Here is a 20,355-nt window from a genome sequence, read left to right as displayed (position 1 = left end):
AGTTGATTTCACTAGTTGTCGTTTTGTTTTGCTGTCAACTTTGTGAAACTTGTCCCCCAAAAACATCCCTCATGTCATGTAATGAGACCACATTTTGAAAGGCAAACCATGCAGCCAATCACACGCATGGACAGACTAGGATCATACCGTTATGTGAAAAGAGGAAATGGGGGAGAAGCTCTAAAGACAGTAAGTGTAATGGTACAGGCCAAGTGCACAGAGAAGTGGCTTTTAAAAGCAAAGTTAATGGTATAATGTGAAAAATTTTTTTGTAATATTGTAACTTTTATGAAATTTGTTTGCCTTGGTTGTTGCTGCTTTTTAGGATGGTTAAAGCATGGTCTTTTGAAACGCTGAATAACTTTGACACGTCTGCTGCAAAATCAATTCTCTACATTGAAACATTTGATGCAATCAACCAAGGAACATCTGCTGGCTGTGCATGTGTAATGCATTTAAGGGGAAGTGTTGACAGTACTTCACAGCTGTCATGGTTCCCTTGTCTCAATGCAACTTATTGTTTAATGAAGGGTAGTTTCTCAGCCCTGTACTACTGTTTTATAATGCCATTATAAATGATAAAAAGGCTGCCAGGTTTACTTTTATATCTGTAAGTTTATAAATTGATGGTGTAACTTTAAAGGTAAGTGACTATATATATATATATATATATATATATATATATATATATATATATATATATATATATATATATATATATATATATATATTTAGTCAATTACCTTTAAAGTTATATATATGTATATATATATATATATATATATATATATATATATATATATATATATATATATATATATATATATGCACACTGTTTCTCTTGGTATCTAATCACTTTACTAAAAAAAACATGTTTTTATTCTCGTTAATAACACGTATAGCTGCTGTTGGTCCACATGCATGGCAGCTGCAATATTTTTTCTTTTGAATAGATAAAGAACTGAAGCGAGAACTCTTTGAGTCTTAACGCTGCAGTTCTGGCTTTGTTGGATAGGTGCTAATGCACTGTTACAGGTAACCATCTTACAACCTGTAGCGAGTCATTATTGCATCTGAAGCCACTAAAATCCTCTCAGATGAAAACAGATTTATGTCTGGAAGAATTTCAGCCACTGATGGCCTCTTGACTGCTCGTATCATTCTTACACACTTAAGCTTTAATCTGTGGATGCATGAATATTTAATAGCAGTTCTGAATTTTTTCCACATTCAATATTTATATCTACAGCATTCAACAGGGATAATCTCTGTTAAAGTGAAGCTGTAACAATTTTTTTCCATGTTTAACACTGAGCCAAACAGTGTCTTATTTACAAACGTGCAGTACCATGCCCACTAATCCATTAATGATCTTTGTGGCTTGTCCTAAAAAACCAGACTGATGACTTTCATAAAAATCTTTTTACAGCTTTTCTCTCTTAATGCATGTTTATTGTATATGTTGGCACATTCATATGAAATATGCCTACATACCAAAGCCACAGACACAGGTAAGTCAATATGGTGGTTCATTTAGCCTCTTCAGTCTTGAGTTGTGTGCTGGATTTTAGTTGTGAAGGTGTAATTCAGTTTTGGTTATGCTACAGGACAAGAAACAGCAGCCATTCAGTTTGATTTTCTTTTTAAAGAAATCAGACCTTGGTGTCTAATCACATATTAGGCTGCTTCTACCACACCTTTGCCCTGGATCTTCCATCATGCCTGGGACAGAACTTTGTTCAGGTGGGTGGCACATAATTATCAGTATGTTGCTCCACAACACACATGAACAATCACTGAGCTCAGTGGATCGTGGTTTGATTTCAGATGGAGGTCAAAGTGGTGGGCTAAACTGCTCTAGAGATTTCCCCCTTGTCCCTGGACAGATCTTTGACATCCTGGTAACGGACCCAGACCAAAGAGTTAAGCTGTTTGCTCTGTCAAACAGATAAATTACAAAAATGAAGATATTTATAAAACCTTTTTTTAAAAAAAAGGAAAAAGAAAAGAAGAAAAAACAACATATTCATCCTAAACCTACCTGCCTTAAGTAAAACTAATCTTTAAATTTTGAGAACCTCCCCTTGTTTTCATGCCCATTTTAAACACAACAACAACAACAAAACGTACATATTGTTTATTCTCTGACCTTAGTTAATTTTGTTTTTAATTAATAGTAGTTCCTTTTGGCACATTAAAATAGATTTCATGCGAAATTTTGATGTCTATTGGATTTTCTGTACTGTTTTCAAAATGGTGAAACACATGAGGGCGCTGTGGTCATAAAGAAAATCACGCCACAACCATTACCTTCTACACCTTTTGCTCAGTTGTATTACTTTTGGAAACGTGTTTTTAATATTTGTTCAAATTTACATTCATTTAATAGTTATTCAAATCCTCTATGGTAGTTTTATATAAGTTACAGTAGATTTATTGTGGCGACTTTGCCATGCGCGATATTACAGACGCAGACGTGCGTGTTACGTTTCTACTTAAACTTTTAAAAATGGTATAAATTAGTCGATTGAAAGAAAAATCTTTGAATTCTTAAAATAGGACATTAAACGTTAGTTTGGTGTTATTTATGTTTAAATGAAGATATTTCCAGTGTTTTCTGTGGCGCCCTGAACGCGCCGTACTGTCGCTTTAAGAGGGCTGATCCTGCACCCCGTGAGGCTTCAGCGCACTTTTCATCTACCTGCTGCCCACTTCTCTCCCACGTCTTGATTGGCCGTCTCGAGCCAAATCCTCTTGGATGATTTCAAACCAGAGTGTTTGGACGAGAAGGAGGGGGTCTATTGGTAATTGGGCTAGTAATTCCGTGCTGGCTGGGTGGAAAAGATAGAAAGGATAGAGCCCTCCATCCACCAACATACCATCTCATGTGAAGAGAATCGTTGTTTACAGACGCCGGTGGGAAGCGGGATGAAACTGGAAGGACGTTTGCTCGAATATTCATTATTTCGCGCTGAATTTTCCTAAATCTCACAGGTTGTTTTGTGTTTTTTTTTATTTTTAATTCCCATGATTTGTGTGGAGGGATGTCCAGCGGAGATGGCACACATAGCTCCAGGACGCGGTGTGCTGTGCTGACTGGACCCGTCTTATGACACAACAAGGACCTGAATGGAAATTCCTGTGAATTGTTATCATCATAAAAGCATCTGTGTTATTTACTGACGGAATGTAAGTACCAAACAGTTGTTCTGGACATCCAGTGAGGCTTTTCTTTAACCAGATTACCGGCGGGGCATTCAGTTTAACGCACGGGTTGCCGCCGCGTCACGTTTACATGATTTTTCGGCCTGTTGAAAATCACCACAAAGTTCCTTTAATTTTTTTTTTTTTTTTTTTTTTTAAAAAGACAATGTATTGTTATTTTAACACAATTCCGCAGCTGAGGTTAGGTTAAACGAGCTTTTATCAGTTGATTTCGAGCCACAACATTTACGAACTGAGATTCAGCCCAGATAGTCATGGCTAAAAATCTGTCCGAGGGGCCGAAGGATGACCTGAGCCAGCTGACGGACGACGAGCTGCTGCGGTCCAGCAAAGAGGACCTGGTCAGGAAATTAAGGAGGGTTGACAGTGAGAAGATGAATCTGATGATCGAGCATGGCAATATGATGAAGGACATTAACCGGCGGCTGCAGGTGCACCTACACGAGATCCGGAGTCTGAAGGAGATCAACCAGAAGCTGCAGGATGACAACCATGAGCTCCGGGAGCTTTGCTGCTTCCTGGACGATGACAGACAGAAAGGCAAGAAGCTGTCCCGGGAGTGGCAGCGTTTTGGCCGCTACACGGCCAGTGCCATGTGGAAAGAAGTGGGAACATACATGATGAAGCTGAAGGAGCTGGAGGCCAACCAGGAGACCGTGTTGAGGGAGAACTCTGAACTGAAGGAGATCATCCTCATGCTGGATGAGGAGAGGAATGGAGCTGGGTCAAGGAGCTCCATAGACAGTCAGTCCAGCTTGACCAACCTGAATGGAGGCACTGGCACGGTCAGGGATGTTGGAGATGGCAGTAGCACGTCCAGTACGGGTAGCGCCGGCAGCCCAGATCACCACAATCACAACCACATACACAAGCCCTCAGAAAACAGTAAGGTGGCCCCCACCATGAGGAGGTCCATGGATGACCTGTCAGCACCACATCATCACAGAAGCATCCCAAATGGACTTAATGGTGAGTAATCTTGCATTTGGTTTGGCCACCAATCAGTCTGCTGAAACAAATTGTTCACACAAGCTCCTTTTACCTTAATTCCTTTCAGGTTTACAGTAATGTGACTTCTCTAGCAACATATGCTGATCAGAATGGTAATCAGAAAGGATTACCATGGGGGTTCATGGCTTAATCTCACTGTAGTCTTAAATGGGGTGATTATGGCACATATACACACATTAATGCAAACACAGCATCCTTTAGAAGCCATCCAGTCAGTCCTGAGCGAACCCATAATTTCAGTCTCTACTGATTTAGGTCACTACACTCGTGGTTCTTCAAGAAATAGTGGACTTAATAGCTTTTAGACGGGGCTCAGGCGTATTGAATTTTTCAGGGTCGCTCCCTGATTATCATTAGTGTCTCTGGAAGTTGAAAAGCGCTCGCGTCTCCTCTTTAGGCCAGTGTGAAATGCATGGTGTAGGACCAGAAATCAATGTCCCTGTAAGACCTAAATACATGCCTGAAAGCTGCACGCAGGGATGAAATGATGGAACGTGAGGACACTAAGCCCCCGTTCAGCTAGCACAGAGGCTCACCATGATCTGTTTGGCAAGCAGAATAAGCACTATTTCACAGGAAGCAGGAAAAAAATCCTCCATAGAGCTTCAAGTATTTTATATATATATGTATATATATATATATGTGTGTGTATGTATGTATATATATATATATATATATATATATATATATATATATATATATATATATATATATATATATATAAAATAAAAATTTTGTTTAGCCTGATTTACAAGGACAGACCAGCAGCAGTACCAGCATATAGGAGCTCCAAGCAAGCTTCAAATCACATCACATGGGTCACATGCTATCCATTCCTGGAATTTAATGCTGGGAACAAACAGGTAGCGAAATACAAAAGGGGTGGTAGCATGCACGAGGGAGAGCTGACTGAGGGAGCCCTTAATCCAGATAGGCACACAAACATGCGCTTAAGCTCACACTCAACATTTAGAACAGTTTCAGCTCTCATTATGCAACATCACTATGATTGTGTCTGCAGTGGCCTAGTGCCTTCTATAAGCTGCTGTTTTTGCTACATGTGAGGGACATTGTGCAGCCCCTTAAGGTGTTGTTTTAATCACGGACGATGGTGTGCAAATTTAAAGCCATGCATCAGTATGTGAACGGTGTGCTTCTTTTTTAATGTCATGGTTAAAATCATCGCATCAGTAGGCCTGTCGCAATAAATCAATCGCACGATAAGAAAAAATGCGTGCAATAAGTTTGCCAGACGCAATAATTTTCATGCCTTTCTTTTCTCTCTTGCTCTCTCAGAGCGAGTACCGCATTTGTTTTAAGACAATATTAACTAAACACGGCAATGCTACAAGAATCCATCTGCACTTAAAACACAATAATCAACTGCAGTTTTCCCAGCTTGGGGAAAAAAAGACCTTCACAATCTGCCTGGATGGACACACATGTTACAAATGGCAAATCCACAACTTTACAATGATGTGAAAAATGACATACCGAAGGCGATCAAAGACATTCAGTTTTACCAATCCACCTCTGGTCAAGTTCAAACATGTCCCCTTATATATATGAGCTTGACCAAAGACTATGTAACTGTGTTCCATAATGTTTAGAGACCATATGTTCCAGATAACCACACTGCCAAAACCCCAGGAGAAATTCAGATCCGTTTTATCAGACTGAGGACTGGATGAGCATAAACTAGTCTGCATATCGAGCTAAATGTTCTGTAGAAATTAAAGTATCTTCTTAAAAGGGTGTACTTGGCTTATTGTGGCATTATTGTTATTTTAATTGAAAATGGTCTCAAAATAACAATCTGTTTGCGCAATATTATCGTCCATCGCAATAATTTCTGAGACAATTAATCGCATGGCAAGATTTGCCAATGTAAAAAGGCCTACGCATCAGTAATGAGATTGATGCCATCTTGTCTAACACAAAGCTGAGCATCATTAATTTATTTGCCTTTAAATCACTGTAAACAGCTGCAGGTAAACTAGAGACTGGATATTAACATTTCCTTAGATTTGATAACAACAAAGTAAAGCTCCACAGATCCTAATTTACTGCTTCATACTCTAGGTGTCTGGATGTAGAAGCATATCACTCAAATAGGTGTTTTACTGTTGTCTCAAATCTCCCTCGTGCACACCAGACCACCAGAAAAACGGTCTTCTTAACCAGCTCAGATTTGCTCAGTTGACTGGTTGAAATCCGAGTGGAGTGACCATGTTGTGAGGTCAGATCTCCCCATGGTGTGAGGTCTAGAGTGGCTTTATTTAATGCTGTCCAAATGCCATGGGCTCCCCTGGGCGTTTAGGAGACAAGCTCGAGGATTGCCACTCGAGTGCTAAATGAGCAGCATCTGTCTGGTTGCCAGATAGACACACACACACACACACACACACACACACACACAGAGGAAGAAGAAGAAGAAGAGGAGGAGGTGGATGAAATTAGTGTGGTGTCTGCAGCTTAACAAGTTAATTGAGTTATACGCTTCATACTTCATACTTTTCCTGTTGAATTTAACTTTATCTCCTCATCCGATGAGCTAAGTCTCTAAAATTCCTGTGCGTTTGGAAGTGAACGAAGACTAGTGCATGATGGAAATCCCAGTGGGTCTTCACTGTGTTGGGGGAGTGACTGAGTGGAGGTAAGGGGTTGGTTGGGAACTTGGTGAGCGAAGAGGGAGCTGTTAGACAGCATATTGAGCTCAATGAAGGCTGGGTTTTGGAGACATCCCGCTGTCTACTTAATTGAATTTCTTAAGTAGTGACAGGGTTGACACCCCCTCCCCCTCCTCATCTCCTCTTGTGCCTGTCTGTGCATGTGCATGTTTACTGGTGTGTTAGAGAGTACAGACTTCTGTTCTGAAAAAGTAACACAAATCAGCAAATGCTGCTCCCAGTGCTATGCAGTGTGTTTCATAACTGGCTCCCTGAAAGCGATTGAAAACTATAGTCCTGAAAATTAGTCCTGAAAGCATAGCCTGCATTCGGTTTTGGTGGTGTGGAACTCTGTTCCTGTCAAAGGCCGACTGAAACACGAAGCTCTCACAGAGAGCTAGCTTTAAGCTCTCTTGCAGTGTCTTACCAACTGAGGATAGCTGGATGAGATTAAAACAAAGTGGCCAAGCGAGACGTGCAGGAGTGTGTGTGTGTGTGTGTTTGCTGCTGCTGCTTTTGACACTGTCCAGATGAGCTGATAAAGATCCTCTCTGGAATAATGCTTGTTGACCTTTAGCAGACCCTCACATGTTCCCCTGGCCTTTTAGCTGACAGTGGGGTTTCAGGAAGACGGCAGATAAAAGCGCTCTTGAGAAAAGCGAAGGATGCGATTTCTCCCACTCGGGTAGAGAAAGGCAGAAGTTATCAAAGCCGACTGACATCGACGCATTTTGCTACTTGTGCATTTATATTTTAAGATCTATGCAAGATCCCTCACTGTTCTGCGGGTTTTGCTTCTCATAAAGTATTGACACTTGCACACCATGTATGGTTATAAAACAAATAGGAAATAAAAGATGGATTTAGGATTTGGGTTTCCTCTAGCTGTGCAGGGATCCGACGTTGCAGAGCTGCACTTCAGCCCAATTACTTCCCAGAAGCAAGCCTGACGTCGAAATGAGCTTCTTTTGGATGCTCCTACTCATTGAGAGGTGTACTGGGTACTTGATGCACGTGACAAATGGATAAAATTATTGATTCATTGGATTTGTATTCTTTAGACACTGACATTTGTAGTAAGCTTCCTATAATTTAAAATAAAATGTTTAGTATAGCTTGCATTGGCAAAGCTTACTTGTGTTTGTCTCGGCTTAACAAAATATGTATGAAGTTTTTATCATTTTATACATGCATACAGTATGGAAAATAACTTGTTTTCATTTAATAATCAAATTAAAGATGATTTTTGCCATGCATTTCAAGTCATTATACTGTATGCGGCAAAACGGCTGCTACCAGTATTTACTTAGTTAAAACTTACATCTTTTCATTCACGTTAAAAATTTTAGATCACCTCCTGCAAACAGCAAACTACTTTATGCCTGACATTAGTGAGAACATGTCACTAGAATCCAGCAACAGAATTAGTCACTGAGCTAAAAAAATTGCTATTTCCTCTGTGAATTTACGCTTCAGCATTTAAAATGAATGGTAAAAACATCTTGCGTTGTTGAGCTATCAGTTTCAGTCTGCAGGATCTTTCACTTGCTCCTGAATGATTTAAAACGTGAGCATGTTTGTTGAGATGGCAGAATAAATTGGTAAGATTGAGATAATATCAGGCATTTTGCTGAGCTAATGGGTCCTCTGAGCTTAGCAGTCTGCAAATAATCTCCCGTTTAACCAAATCCGGTCTGATGTTTGTCTTGTTTATTGGAGAACAACCTTTTTGTTGTGCAGGAGTCTTTTGGGACTTGCGAGGTTTCCGTCAAACCCTCAGGTATTACCAGGGGAAACGTATTTAAAGCATCTAATTACAGTAGTTCTGATTTAATAATAAATGAAGGGTCTCAAAGGGCTTTCTCTTCAGTCATTACCTCCTGATAATGGACACTTTACTGTGCATTATCCCTTACTCAAACATCTCTTGTACAGTATAAACAAGAATAAAGGCGTAGCTGGCAGACAGCTATGAGATGGGAGTGGATTATACTGCAGCTGTTACATAAACAGAATGAACTCTGTCCTGTTCGACAAACTGCTGCAACTACCCGACGGGCAACAAAATAGCAAGATAAAGACTAAAGTTCTGCTAATCCCTGAGAATAAAACAGTAGGGTGGAGGCAGAGGGAGTTAAAAAAAAAAAAAAAAAAATCACAGAGCGAAGACTGTAGAAGCTCAGGCAATGACTTATGATTCGCTCCTGATGGCTTTCATCAAATAAGCAGCTTGATTTGACTCGTTTCATATTTTCTTTTTCACGCCTTGTAAGCAGCCAGTATGTTGGTCCATTCAGCTGTGTGTGTCTCCTGGAAACCTGTCGGATTGGTTTGTGATGCACAGGAGATTAAAATTCTTCAACAAGGCGTTCATTTAATTGGCGCCCTTTGCTCAGGTTGCCTGCATGAATTGGCCATGTTCCTAAGAAACCGTGACATCTGTAAAGTCACTTTGGTGACTGACGCTGTGAACTCACCCACTTAGGCCCAAATTAGGCTCAAATTAGTCCTAATTAACTCAGAGAAGTTGTAAAACAGTGTGTTTTAAACTGGGGTTATTAGCACCTGGTCTTTCCATGCATATGTCCCGATATACAAGGTTCCACAGCGTGTGCGAACTGTTTTGTTCTCATTTACAAGCTCAAAGTGAAACTGTTAAACCAGCCCTCCCAGTTGGCTACCATCATAATAACACAAATTAGTCAGATCTTTAAGGTTCACATTTATCTCACATTTATCGGAGGTGTTTTTATCAAGCTTGCCGTTGGTGATCAGACTTTTTCTTTGGTTCTTCTTTAAAGGTCTGTCTGGGTTTTGTATGTAGGAGAATTACAAGTCAATTTTTTTTTTATGTGTTTAATTTAAATAAACTTAAGTCAGTCGCACCCAGCAACTCTTTGTGAGCTCCTTTCATGTTTCGAAGGAAACCAAAGGGGTCAGCAGGCACAATGGTGTTTTTCCTCATGCCTGTTGTTTCAAGTCATTGTATTGCTTGTCTGTACATCTACAAAAGGCCAACAGTGCCGGAATAGGATGTTTCTCTGAGTAATATCCTGTTTGTCCACTCTCAGGTTCACGTTCCAAGATGCCGAGTTGGTTTTTATGAAACCTTTCTTCAATTTATTTATAGTTTTCCATTGGTGCAAAGTCAAAACGCTGAAAAGACAGGAGCAGAGCAGGCCTGAGATTATTCTAAGCCCTGGCATTAATAACACCATGTTGCGTCTTGTTAAAACTTGTAAGCAGAAATTTCATCAGCTGCAGTTTAGGAGTTATCCTGGACTCGGGCAGACATTCCCAGCAGGCTGTCTATCTGTGTGTGGCCTGGTTTTTCTGATAACACAGATAATGGAGCAGGAGCACGCATCCATGGATACACAGAGGAGAGGTTAAGAGAAAGAGACACAGGGGAAACTCTCGGCTGTGTACTGTCAATGAAAAGCTTGCCTGTCAGGACGTCCCACATTCCAGGATAAACAAAGGAGGAAGTGGGTCTCTTTCCTCTTTGTGTCAGCAGGAGTGAGGCTGGATGGAGAGAGGAACCAGCAGATGAATGAATGAAATCTTCTCGTAGGTTACTTTGTGAACCTTTGCCTCCATGTTTTGTCTCGCCCAGCCAACAGACTCTTGCAGCGTTCCTTTCCCTCCATCTGAACTCAATTTTTTTTTCTCTCATGATTCCTGCAAACCTGCCGTCTGATCCGCTGTCCTCTCGTTCCCGTCAACGCAGCGCACAGCCGACAGAATGAGGTTATCGAGCCAGCGTGAGTCTTGCTCACACGGATGCAGACTTGCTCAGAGATCCAACACTGGGACTTTTATCACAGCCATAAGTTCCCCTACAAGTTGTGGCTGCTTTGTGTTTGTGAGGTCACCTCTGACAGAAGGGCATCTCCTCCATGTCAAGGAAACTTGCCCCCTCCTCCCCATTCACATGTGCGTTCAAAAGTGGATGTCCTTCTTTTCCAATTGTTGGCCAGCAGGCCGCTGGAGGGGTTGGGCTGCTCAGTTGCCAAGGCGACGGCGGTGATCAGTGGGGCGAGTGGATGGCACGCTAGCTTTTGCATCAGTGAAGCGAAGGGAACTAAGATGTAAGGGGGGAAGGGGGATGTGGTCGCCCTCCATACTGGTTGACCCATGTAGAATATCAGCCTCAGGAAGGTCACTTCTTTTGTGTTGCTGTTTTTTATACTTGCTTTTCTTCAATTTCAGAAAAACAGTGTATGTGTGTATATATTTAAACTTAGAAATCTTACTTAACTGTGTCCAGGGGGGCAAGGAAGGGGTTGAAAGTTAGTTCCTGTCACCCTATAACTACTGCTGATATGGAAACTACACTGAAGCGTAGGTTATTTTTAACAAGCAGATAAACACACCTATCACATTGTTAGGTGACTAGCTGACCCAGAGTTATTTCTGTTGCAACTTTGTCTGCTCCTAGTTCTCCATAACTGAAAATATGCAGTAAATACCAAATGAAAGATGCTCAAGTTTTCAGTTTGTTATGACTTCACTAAATTTTTATTGGGGGGAAAAATTGTAACTAGCAAAGCACTCGGAGAGCGCAAACCTCCACCAAGGGTTTCAAAAAGTTCCTGGATCCAAACAGTGATCCTGATCACCACCAAAATTAAATTAGTTCTTGCTTTTCACATTTCCAACAACTCCTGAAAATGTCATGAAAATCCATTCATAACTGTTTGAGTCATCTTGAACACAAGACAAACAGATAGTTGCCGATGAAAATATAACCTCCTTGGTGGAGGTAAGAAAAAAGCCCTGGATCACAAAGGAAGCAAAACCAGACAGGGAGGAGCCAAGACAGGGTGCCATTTTCAAATCTTGCTAACTCCCCAACAATTCCTACCCCAGCTTTAATATGAAAATTCTGTAAATATTTACATGAAGTCCGGTCCTTTAGCTCTATTTTAATTCAACTTTTAGATACATCCCTTCTCCAACACACCTAAATCAAACTAATGACTTGTATCCAGGCCTCTGCAGAGCTGAATGACATGCAGGCGAGAGAATTTGACTATTTTATTCAGATCTGTCGGAGAAGGGATGCATCTAAAAGTTTCCATTAACACAGTCTGATACTTTATCCATTTTTTAACATTGAAACAATATGTCACAACTGTGTGTCATTTCTCCTTTTCTCTCTTTACTGTGCATGACACACAGGACGCACGTCACAAAATATGTCCACGCCCACCATAGCTGTTTAAACACTTCACTCTCAGGATATATGGTCAGACACATTGTAAATAAAATCTATTCTATTAGAGCTTCCATCAAGCACATATACACACTTGTGGCCACAGGTGAGCTAATAGCCTACAGACAGAGATACATCCACAGAAAGCTGGAAGTTATTCCATTAATTTTGTTGTTTTCCTTTTGACTTTTCCCTGATGGTATCGCCACAGTGAATCATTGGCTTCCAACTACCCAGCCAGTATGACAGCTGTTTTTCACAGTTATACTTTGGGACATGTTTCATGCAGGATGCCCTTCCTGACGCAACCCTCTGCATTTATCCGGTCTTGTAACCGACTCTCAGAGAACACAGTGTAAGGAAGCAGGACTCTAACTGCTGACCTTCAGGTCACAGGACCATTGACACCTGAGCCACTGCCACTCCTCATGGCATTATTGGAATAGTAGTTGTTATTGGATTCAATTAAAGGTAAATATCACATCAGGTAGACCTCCAGCAAGCACTCTACTCTTCTCATTAGAGAAGAGTAGAGATTAGGCTGCAGACTTTTCCGCACAAAGATATAGGTCTGCCTTATGGTCTGTTACTATCACTGGACTTTTCAGTCCAGACATTAGAGCTTGTGCTTTTGTCATGTTTTTCAGTTAAATGTAGCCATAGTCTGGATTGCATCAAACACATTTCTGACATTATTTGTAGTCACTAAGCTGACAAGCACCTGTTGCCCCAGTAGAGGTATTGAGAAGCCCAGTTGTCAATGATTCCAATTCTTTGGAAAATTAGAACCAGCACCTGAGTGGAGGTGGTTTTTAATCCTTCTTCTCTACCTGTTTCATATGTAACCATATGGTATTTGGTTACATTTTCCTGCATGCACTGTTGTTTTACTCCACTGTATCTTGCTTGTCTTCTGTTGGCTGCCTCCCCGGTAACTGACTCAGATTGATTTTATTGAGAGGCACCATGCCCCATGGCAACAGCCTTATTGATCCGTTCTCCATGTTAGGTTGTTTAGATCTAGTGCCATCTATTAGCATGCAGATGAGACAAATATGAGGGAGTTCAAATGAGTAAGAAAGTTCAGGTGGCACGGTGACAAAAACTCATGTGCAGCAGTGCCATAAAGTCGCCATCAGCAGTTTGATTGTGTCTATGCAACACACCTCATGACCTTCAACAGCAGAACCGTCCCAGGTTGCCAGAAGTCAGCAACTCCTAGACGGAGCACATCAGCTCCTTTCGAGGCCTGGGAGGAACAAGGCGTTCATCTGGATTTTTCTGCATGTCAGCTCTTTGGTTTGGGTTGCTGTGACATTGGAGACTTGAGTCAGCAGAGGTCTTTACTTTGTTTCAGTTTACCCAGTGCTGTCACCTTCCTCTAACCTCTATTCTAACAGTTATAAATTGATTTTTTTTTTTATCATTTGACCGCTTAAAAATGTGTCCACTCCCAGTGGGTCCCATATGGCTCATAAATTTTCAGGCTGAGAAACTCATATCCTTGTTTGAAATTTGTGCAGAGTCCATCGTGGTAACAAAAATGATGAAACACTTTTTGTTGCTGATACAACAACAGCTTCACAGACATATTTACATAACTGGTGTGTATGCAAAAGAAAGAAGGAAAGAAACTGGCTTTGGGCCACAAAAATGGATGAGAATATTTAGAATAGTGACTTTCGGCCAAAGCATCTGGAATGAATTTTACAGTCTGCAACACTGTTGCTCCATCCTCTGGAATCCCCCCCCCCCCCCCCTTTTGGGATGGTTTCAGGTAACCCTCCTTTGCTGTTCTGCAGACTAATTTCCTCTTGCAGGCTGAACTGTGTAGCTAAACATGTCTCTGTTTTGGTTTGGCATTGACTCAGAGATACCCATTTCTCTCCACTTGCTCTCATTACTTTTGCCCTGAGATGAGGCAGTAAGATTTTGATGACAGTCAATCAGATCGGATTATGCGAGATGAATGCAGAAACTGGATACTGTGGAAGAAGTTGGAGAGTTGGGGCGTGTGTGTAATGTGTATGTGTGGTATCTGGCATCCTCCTCCTCTTTTCTGGTAATACTCTACATTAAGGCCATCTGTTAGTGTAGCTTTTTGTCATAAAAACTGTACATAAAGTTCAATTTCTTGTCTGTCTCTTTAAAAGTTTGAACTAAATTGGGTAAATCCGAGAATAGACTACTCTGTTAAGGTTGGAGAGAGCAAAATGGTTTAACAAAGGTTTAGAAAAAATCTTAGATTATATGTTCAGGGCATCAGAAGTAATCTTTTTTTTTTTTTTTTTTGCAACTGTTCATGACAGATTCTCAGCACCAGTCAGATGGTTTATGAAATCCCATCATAAAGTTATTACCAGAAACTCCGATTACATGGGCTGATCAGTCATTATTTATTTGAACCGAGCCCAGTGCTGGGGGTTCTATTCCACTGACTGTGACAAATGTAAAGCACTTAAGTGAAAGCTGATAATCATATGAAAATGCAAGCTCACAGAAAAGGAGTTTGTCAGGCTTAATCAATAACTGGCAGCTGATAGGGACAGGGATAGAAATACAAAAAGCATTTCATCGTCGCATCTGTCTGGATGTGTTATGGATTTGGAGGATAATTGTGTTTGGCCTTACCAACCGCCAATGATGTGTGCGCCATTATCTAAATTTTCTGGGTTTCCTCTCCGATCCTCTTTTGGGTTCATCAGATGTACCGCTAATGTCTGATTACATGCAGGCTGTTTGGCTCCGGTTTCCTGCTGTGATTAGATTTCATAAGGGGTATGTGGTGGAGACTGAAACAGCTTGGTTCAAGAGCATTATGGTGGTGTCCTCTCTTGCTTCGTTTGCATTCTGTTTCTGTCCAGATGGATGTCTAACTTCTCTTGGAGTGGGTAGTAGTCAAAATGAGCCAGCTATATCTCTCTCATGCTGAGAGGAGATGACATGACTACCAGTTATATCCAGTCCATTTGTTTTGGCTGATGCTGCTCTAGGGAGAAATCAAAATTGGCACATTTTTAAGAGATTCGTCAACACTTTGAATACTTTTCAAAGTTGTTGTTGGTTTGCCCCGATAACCGTTTTCGTTTGGACTACAAAACATCCAAGAGAGAAGCACCCAAAATAAAATTTGATATATTTTTCTAAGGCCAGTTTAACAGAAATGACAGCAAAACGTACCTCAGCATAACTGTTTGTCAGATCAGGCACTGTAAAAACTTGATGTATTACCCTACAGGATAATTACAGATAAAATATCGCTGAGAAACCTAAGACTACAATCATGCCATCTAAACACAACTGATAATGTAGAGACTTATCATAGTAGTTAGGGATGTGCCAACAATTTGATCTACATCACTACATTGACATAAGATCATATTGTCATCACATTTGTGATTTAAACCTCTGACAGCAGTTGATATGGTTGATGTCAGTAGCATTGGTATTGCACCAGGCCATATGTCTGCTTGAAATTAGGCAGGCAGAAATCTTATCCCTTTCCTTTCAAATAAACACACAGAAAAATTACTCTTTAAAATCCCTCTTGTTTGCTTGATGAATCCTCTTTGACTCGTTGCTGTCTTTATGAGCACCCATCAGATTTTGTGATTATGATCAGGGACAGATTAAAAAAAAAAAAAAAAAGTCGGCCATGCGGAATTTTGGAAGATGTTTTACTGTGTGTTATGTCCGAACATGTACGCGTTATATCTTGCTAAATCTCCTCTCAGTCAACAAAAGATGTAAGGGGATTAAACCATTGATGTTGTAGCTCTGCTATGACTCTCTGCAACATGGAATAGGGTTTTGGAGAGGATGGCTTAAAAGGATTTGGAGAGTGGGATCCAGTGTTATATCTCTGCCCACCACTCTTTTAAATACATGGCACGTAGCCCTGCGTATGATAGGCACCGTATAAACCGAGGCACTCTCTTAAACCCTTTAAGAAGACGTAACAATGTTAAATTGCATGTGGACTTGATGAAAGTGCTTTTTTTGGGCTGAAACATGGCATCTTAACAGGACTTTGTTGGGCGAGGGTTTGGAAGAAAGTGGAATCTGTCTGTAAGAGGGTTGCTGAAGGGAACTTCTGCAAGGATGCCAGGCTTAAGATCCAGGAGCAACAGAGGACACTGCAGAGCAAGCTGCGTTCCCTTTTTTGCTTGTTGCTAGGATACTATGCCCTTTTATTCATCATTATGGGGTGTGTTGTATGCTGCGTTCACCACAGAGAGGCCCCTCCTTTTGCTACAGAATGTGCTCCGCTGCTGTACACCTCTCACCCCACTTTTTGACTAATTTCTCCTGACAAACTTTTGTTATGTTTTCCTTTCCGAAACTTCTAAACAAGTTGAATCCTGTTGTAGAGGAATGTAGATGGATAAATGCTTTTTTTTTCTTTTCCCCTTGCCCCTTATGGCTTTAAAACTGCTCACTCAAGGAGGAATGTGCATTCTTTACTTATAGGGCCTCTCCCTGTAGTCAGCACAATGTACATCAAACAATAGCTGTAGGTATTAAATAGGAAAGGATGACGAGGGAGCCCGTGACACGTGTTCGTGGTTTGGTAATCCTCCAAGACCCAGGCTACACATGGTGGAGTGTTTATATAACGGGAAACAAGATAAAAAGAACAACACAAGCAGTTTCCATGCAGAAGTTAATAATTGACCGTTTGGAAAATACTGGACGAGATGACTAGAACGAAAGTCGTGTTGGTGTTGTAATTGCCACAGTGGTGGCGGCGTGGTTCACCAAAGGGTTGGAAAGGCTGACTGGGGAGGTTTTCAGAAAGCCCACATCAGTTGCCGTCAGGGAAATATGAGAAATTCTGCTTGTTGAGAAAATGTGGAAGGGGGAGAGACTGGATAAGAGGAAATGGAGGAGATTTGGAGGGGGTTATGGAGGGTCAGGAGATCTAAAGGCATGAGTGGAGTGGAAGGGGAAAAGAGATGAGGCTGTGAGAGGAGGATAAAGCGGAGGTAGATTGTTATGAGGGAGGACAAAAAAAATAAGTGGATAGCTTGTATTAGAGGAGACATGGGAGAAGTCCCAGATGGGAACTGGTTATCCCCAAAGCCTCTGCTGCTCTTGTGTTAAGGTTTACGGTGAGGAAGAAAGTGTAAAAGGCCGATTATATCATTGCACTCACAGAGCACTGAATGAAGCCTTAATCAAAGAATTTTATTTAGAAAATGAATTATTTCACCAAAGAAAAACAAACCATTGCTGTTTCTGCACTTTACTTTTCTCTTTGTAATGCAAGAGTTGGTTATGGAAATCCTAAAACTTAGTAGTGATTCATTAAAAAAGTATCAGAGATCAAGGTATTGTTGTTATTGTATTTTTAATTCTAGCAATTTGGCCTGTTTTGTGCTTGATATTTGAGATTCCAGTAATATACACGCCCCCCATCTGAATTCCAGTCATCCATCAAACACGGCACAATGCCAGAATGAGTGTATTTCACCACTGCTGCAGCTTGGAGCGTTTCCAGCTGCGTAAATGCTGTGCTACCATCAAACATGTCAGCGGTGGTCTGGAGATGACTTGTTTACAGTTTTTTCTTGTGAATTATGAGTGACTGTGAAATATTCAGTATAAAATTGTGACTGTTGCAAGGCTGCAGATGTTAATAGCTCTTGGGTGGGACCTCTCTGTGCTTTTAAATTTCTGGGGAATGTCAATAGGAGGAGTGTGTGCTGACAGGAACTTGGATGGAAGGCGCAGTGGGTGCAGCATATTGTCAATATGTTGCAGGGATAACATTAGATGGGTTATGTACGTAGGCGTCTGTGAATAATCCTTTTTGCTGAACTGCCTCATGGGATTCGGCATGTGGAGCAAAAAAGGTGAAAGTTCGGTCAAGTTTTTAATGCATTTATTTATTTAAAAAAACATATATAGTCAGGTAAGCAATTCCTTCATAATTTAAATTAGTCATTGTGTTTTTGTGAGCCAAACTTTTTGTTGTTTACTTTGCTGACATCACTCAGATTAAACAAAACGGTACATCCATCACGCTCTTTTTATCCTGTGCATGCATTCAGGGATGCTGGAACCATTCCCAGAACCTACTGAGTGATAGGCTTTCCACCCCAGCCAGGCTGCCAGTCTATCATGGGGGTGTTACACGGCCTGGAAGAGCAACAAATTCACACCTACACACAATTTACAGTTGCCACTTACCCCAGCCTGCATGTCTTTGCACTGTGGGAGGGAACCTGAGCACATTGAGCTCAGAAAAAACTGCAGTGCTCTTCACAGAAAGGCCTCCTCGAAACATGGCATTTTTAAACAGAGACAGTCTGAGAGAATTCTCTGAAGGACAAAAAGCTAGCATATGTTCCTGCTTACTAATCCAGAGCTTTTACAGTAAGATGATTAGAGGTTTGATAACCCTCCATTTAAAAAAAAAAAAAAAAAAAAAAAAAAAAAAAAAAGGTGGGGGGGGGGGGGGGGGGGTTCAAGGTTTATTTAGATCCAGTCAAACCTGACTTATTTCCATCCTTTTGTAAAATTACACAAGTGTTTCTTGTATACAAGTGGATACAAGAAACATGAGAATTTGCATTCTTTTGAACATGTCCTGCCACTTCTTCCTTTTTCCTTACTACTGATCAAGATCAGCCTCCTTCACTTGATTCTGGTAATGATTCACTGTTTACCACCCTTTGTTTCCCACCGAGTCAGAGGGACCACCTGGTCACCACTGTCTCATACTGATCTTTGTCACTTACTGCTAATGTGAGCTGACATGGAGGCTCCCTAAGGACAGCTGGCTCCACAAACAACAATGAAGGCCAAGCAGTGTCTGACCTAACTGTCCTGGCCAGGATAAAGTTAGTTTCAGTGTTGACTCATGTTTGGCGCTATTTTTCTCAAGGTAATGGAGGTGAGAAAAGTAATGCTGGTTGACTGTTAAAACACGGTCCAACAGCTTCAAGGCAAATTACCAAGTTATGGGCGGCATGACAGAAGCCCAATTTTGTGCTGTAGTCTTTCATGATGTCGACCCTTTTTATATTTTATAATGTTGTTAAATGTGTCTGTGGCCAGGTTGTGATCATAATAACAGCATGTTATTCAGTAAGAGCTTTGTACGATTACCACCGGGATTGGCTGAAATTCACAGTATTCTGGAAATGTAAATCTATTTTTTCTTTTTGCTTTTGTCAGTTCAGTCAGCTTTGTTAATTGGCTTTTAAAGAAATCATGACAGTTTGACAAATTGCTTAACTTCAACAGTAAATTAATCTAGTTAGCTGCTGGCTTAAGTTCCTACTAGAGATACAACTACTATTATTTTTTATTTATGTTTTTTTAAAAGTTGTGGGGTTGTGTGAAAATTAGTAATAGCAGTACCTTCCTCGCATTTGGCTGCAATAAGAGCACTTTTGGGGCTCATTCACATCAGCCTTTTTGATTCAAATCCTAGTCTGTTTGCTTGGAAAGTCTGCTTTGTTTGGGGAAATGTAAATGCACCCAACAAATTCTGTTTTGGATCAAAGAAATGGATTTGGTATGCCTACAAATACACGTCTCTTTTTGTTTTTTGAAGCGGACCAAATACAGGAAGTGGATTAAAAAGTTTAAAAAAAAAAAAAAAAGTCACTTCCTGCATTGAGCCAGTTTTGCATTGTGGGTTGCGATCTCATTAAGGGTCCTTTGCCTCGTCTGTTCATACTGCACCCATTGTTGCAGTGTATTTCTGCAGTATACTTGCATAAGACAAAAAAACAAAACAAAACAAAAAAAAACCCAGCAATAGTTTTGTGCTCCATGTTTAACTTGCAAGTGGAGGAAACAGTTTTCTTCTTCACACGGGACGAGTCTTGTCCTCTTTTGCTAAATACTAGCATACGTTATTCTAATGGTTTGGCTTGTTTCACCAAAGTGCAGTATGAACATGATCTCAGTCGGCATGGATACACCCCCGTACAACTGAGCAAAGTCCCCAATCTGACAGTTTAGCGGACTATGATGATGTGAATCCACCCTTACTTTAAGAAAGCAAGAGTTAACTTATATCATCGCAAAGCTAGCTGTTAGAACATGATAACATTATAGACATTTTATACCTATTCTTATTGGCATAAAATGGTAATTTTCTTTATAACTTTCTCTTTTTAATCTAAAAAATGTCCCTGCTAACCTGGTAGGGTGCAACCATTAAACAAGCTAATGATGCCTCTTTGCTGCTTCCAGCAACATGTCTTCATTTGGAAA

The 20,355-nt window shown here is 40.7% G+C and overlaps 1 protein-coding gene across 1 annotated transcript in view; it reads left to right on the top strand.

Moving 5' to 3' along the window:
• Positions 1-3,329: 3,329 nt before the first annotated feature.
• The window catches only part of ccdc85cb (coiled-coil domain containing 85C, b), a gene marked incomplete at its 3' end in the record, with an annotated part of 47,360 nt that continues 30,334 nt past the window's right edge, over positions 3,330-20,355 (top strand). Inside the window, exon 1 of the mRNA XM_079255792.1 lies at positions 3,330-4,194. Coding sequence (XP_079111918.1) covers positions 3,480-4,194 — 715 coding nt within the window. The 5' untranslated portion in view covers positions 3,330-3,479. The remainder of the gene's footprint in view (positions 4,195-20,355) is intronic.

Source organism: Telmatherina bonti, assembly GCF_933228915.1.
Source record: "Telmatherina bonti genome assembly, chromosome: 16".
Classification (NCBI taxonomy): Eukaryota; Metazoa; Chordata; class Actinopteri; order Atheriniformes; family Telmatherinidae; genus Telmatherina; species Telmatherina bonti.
This window is presented reverse-complemented; position numbering and strand designations above follow the sequence as displayed.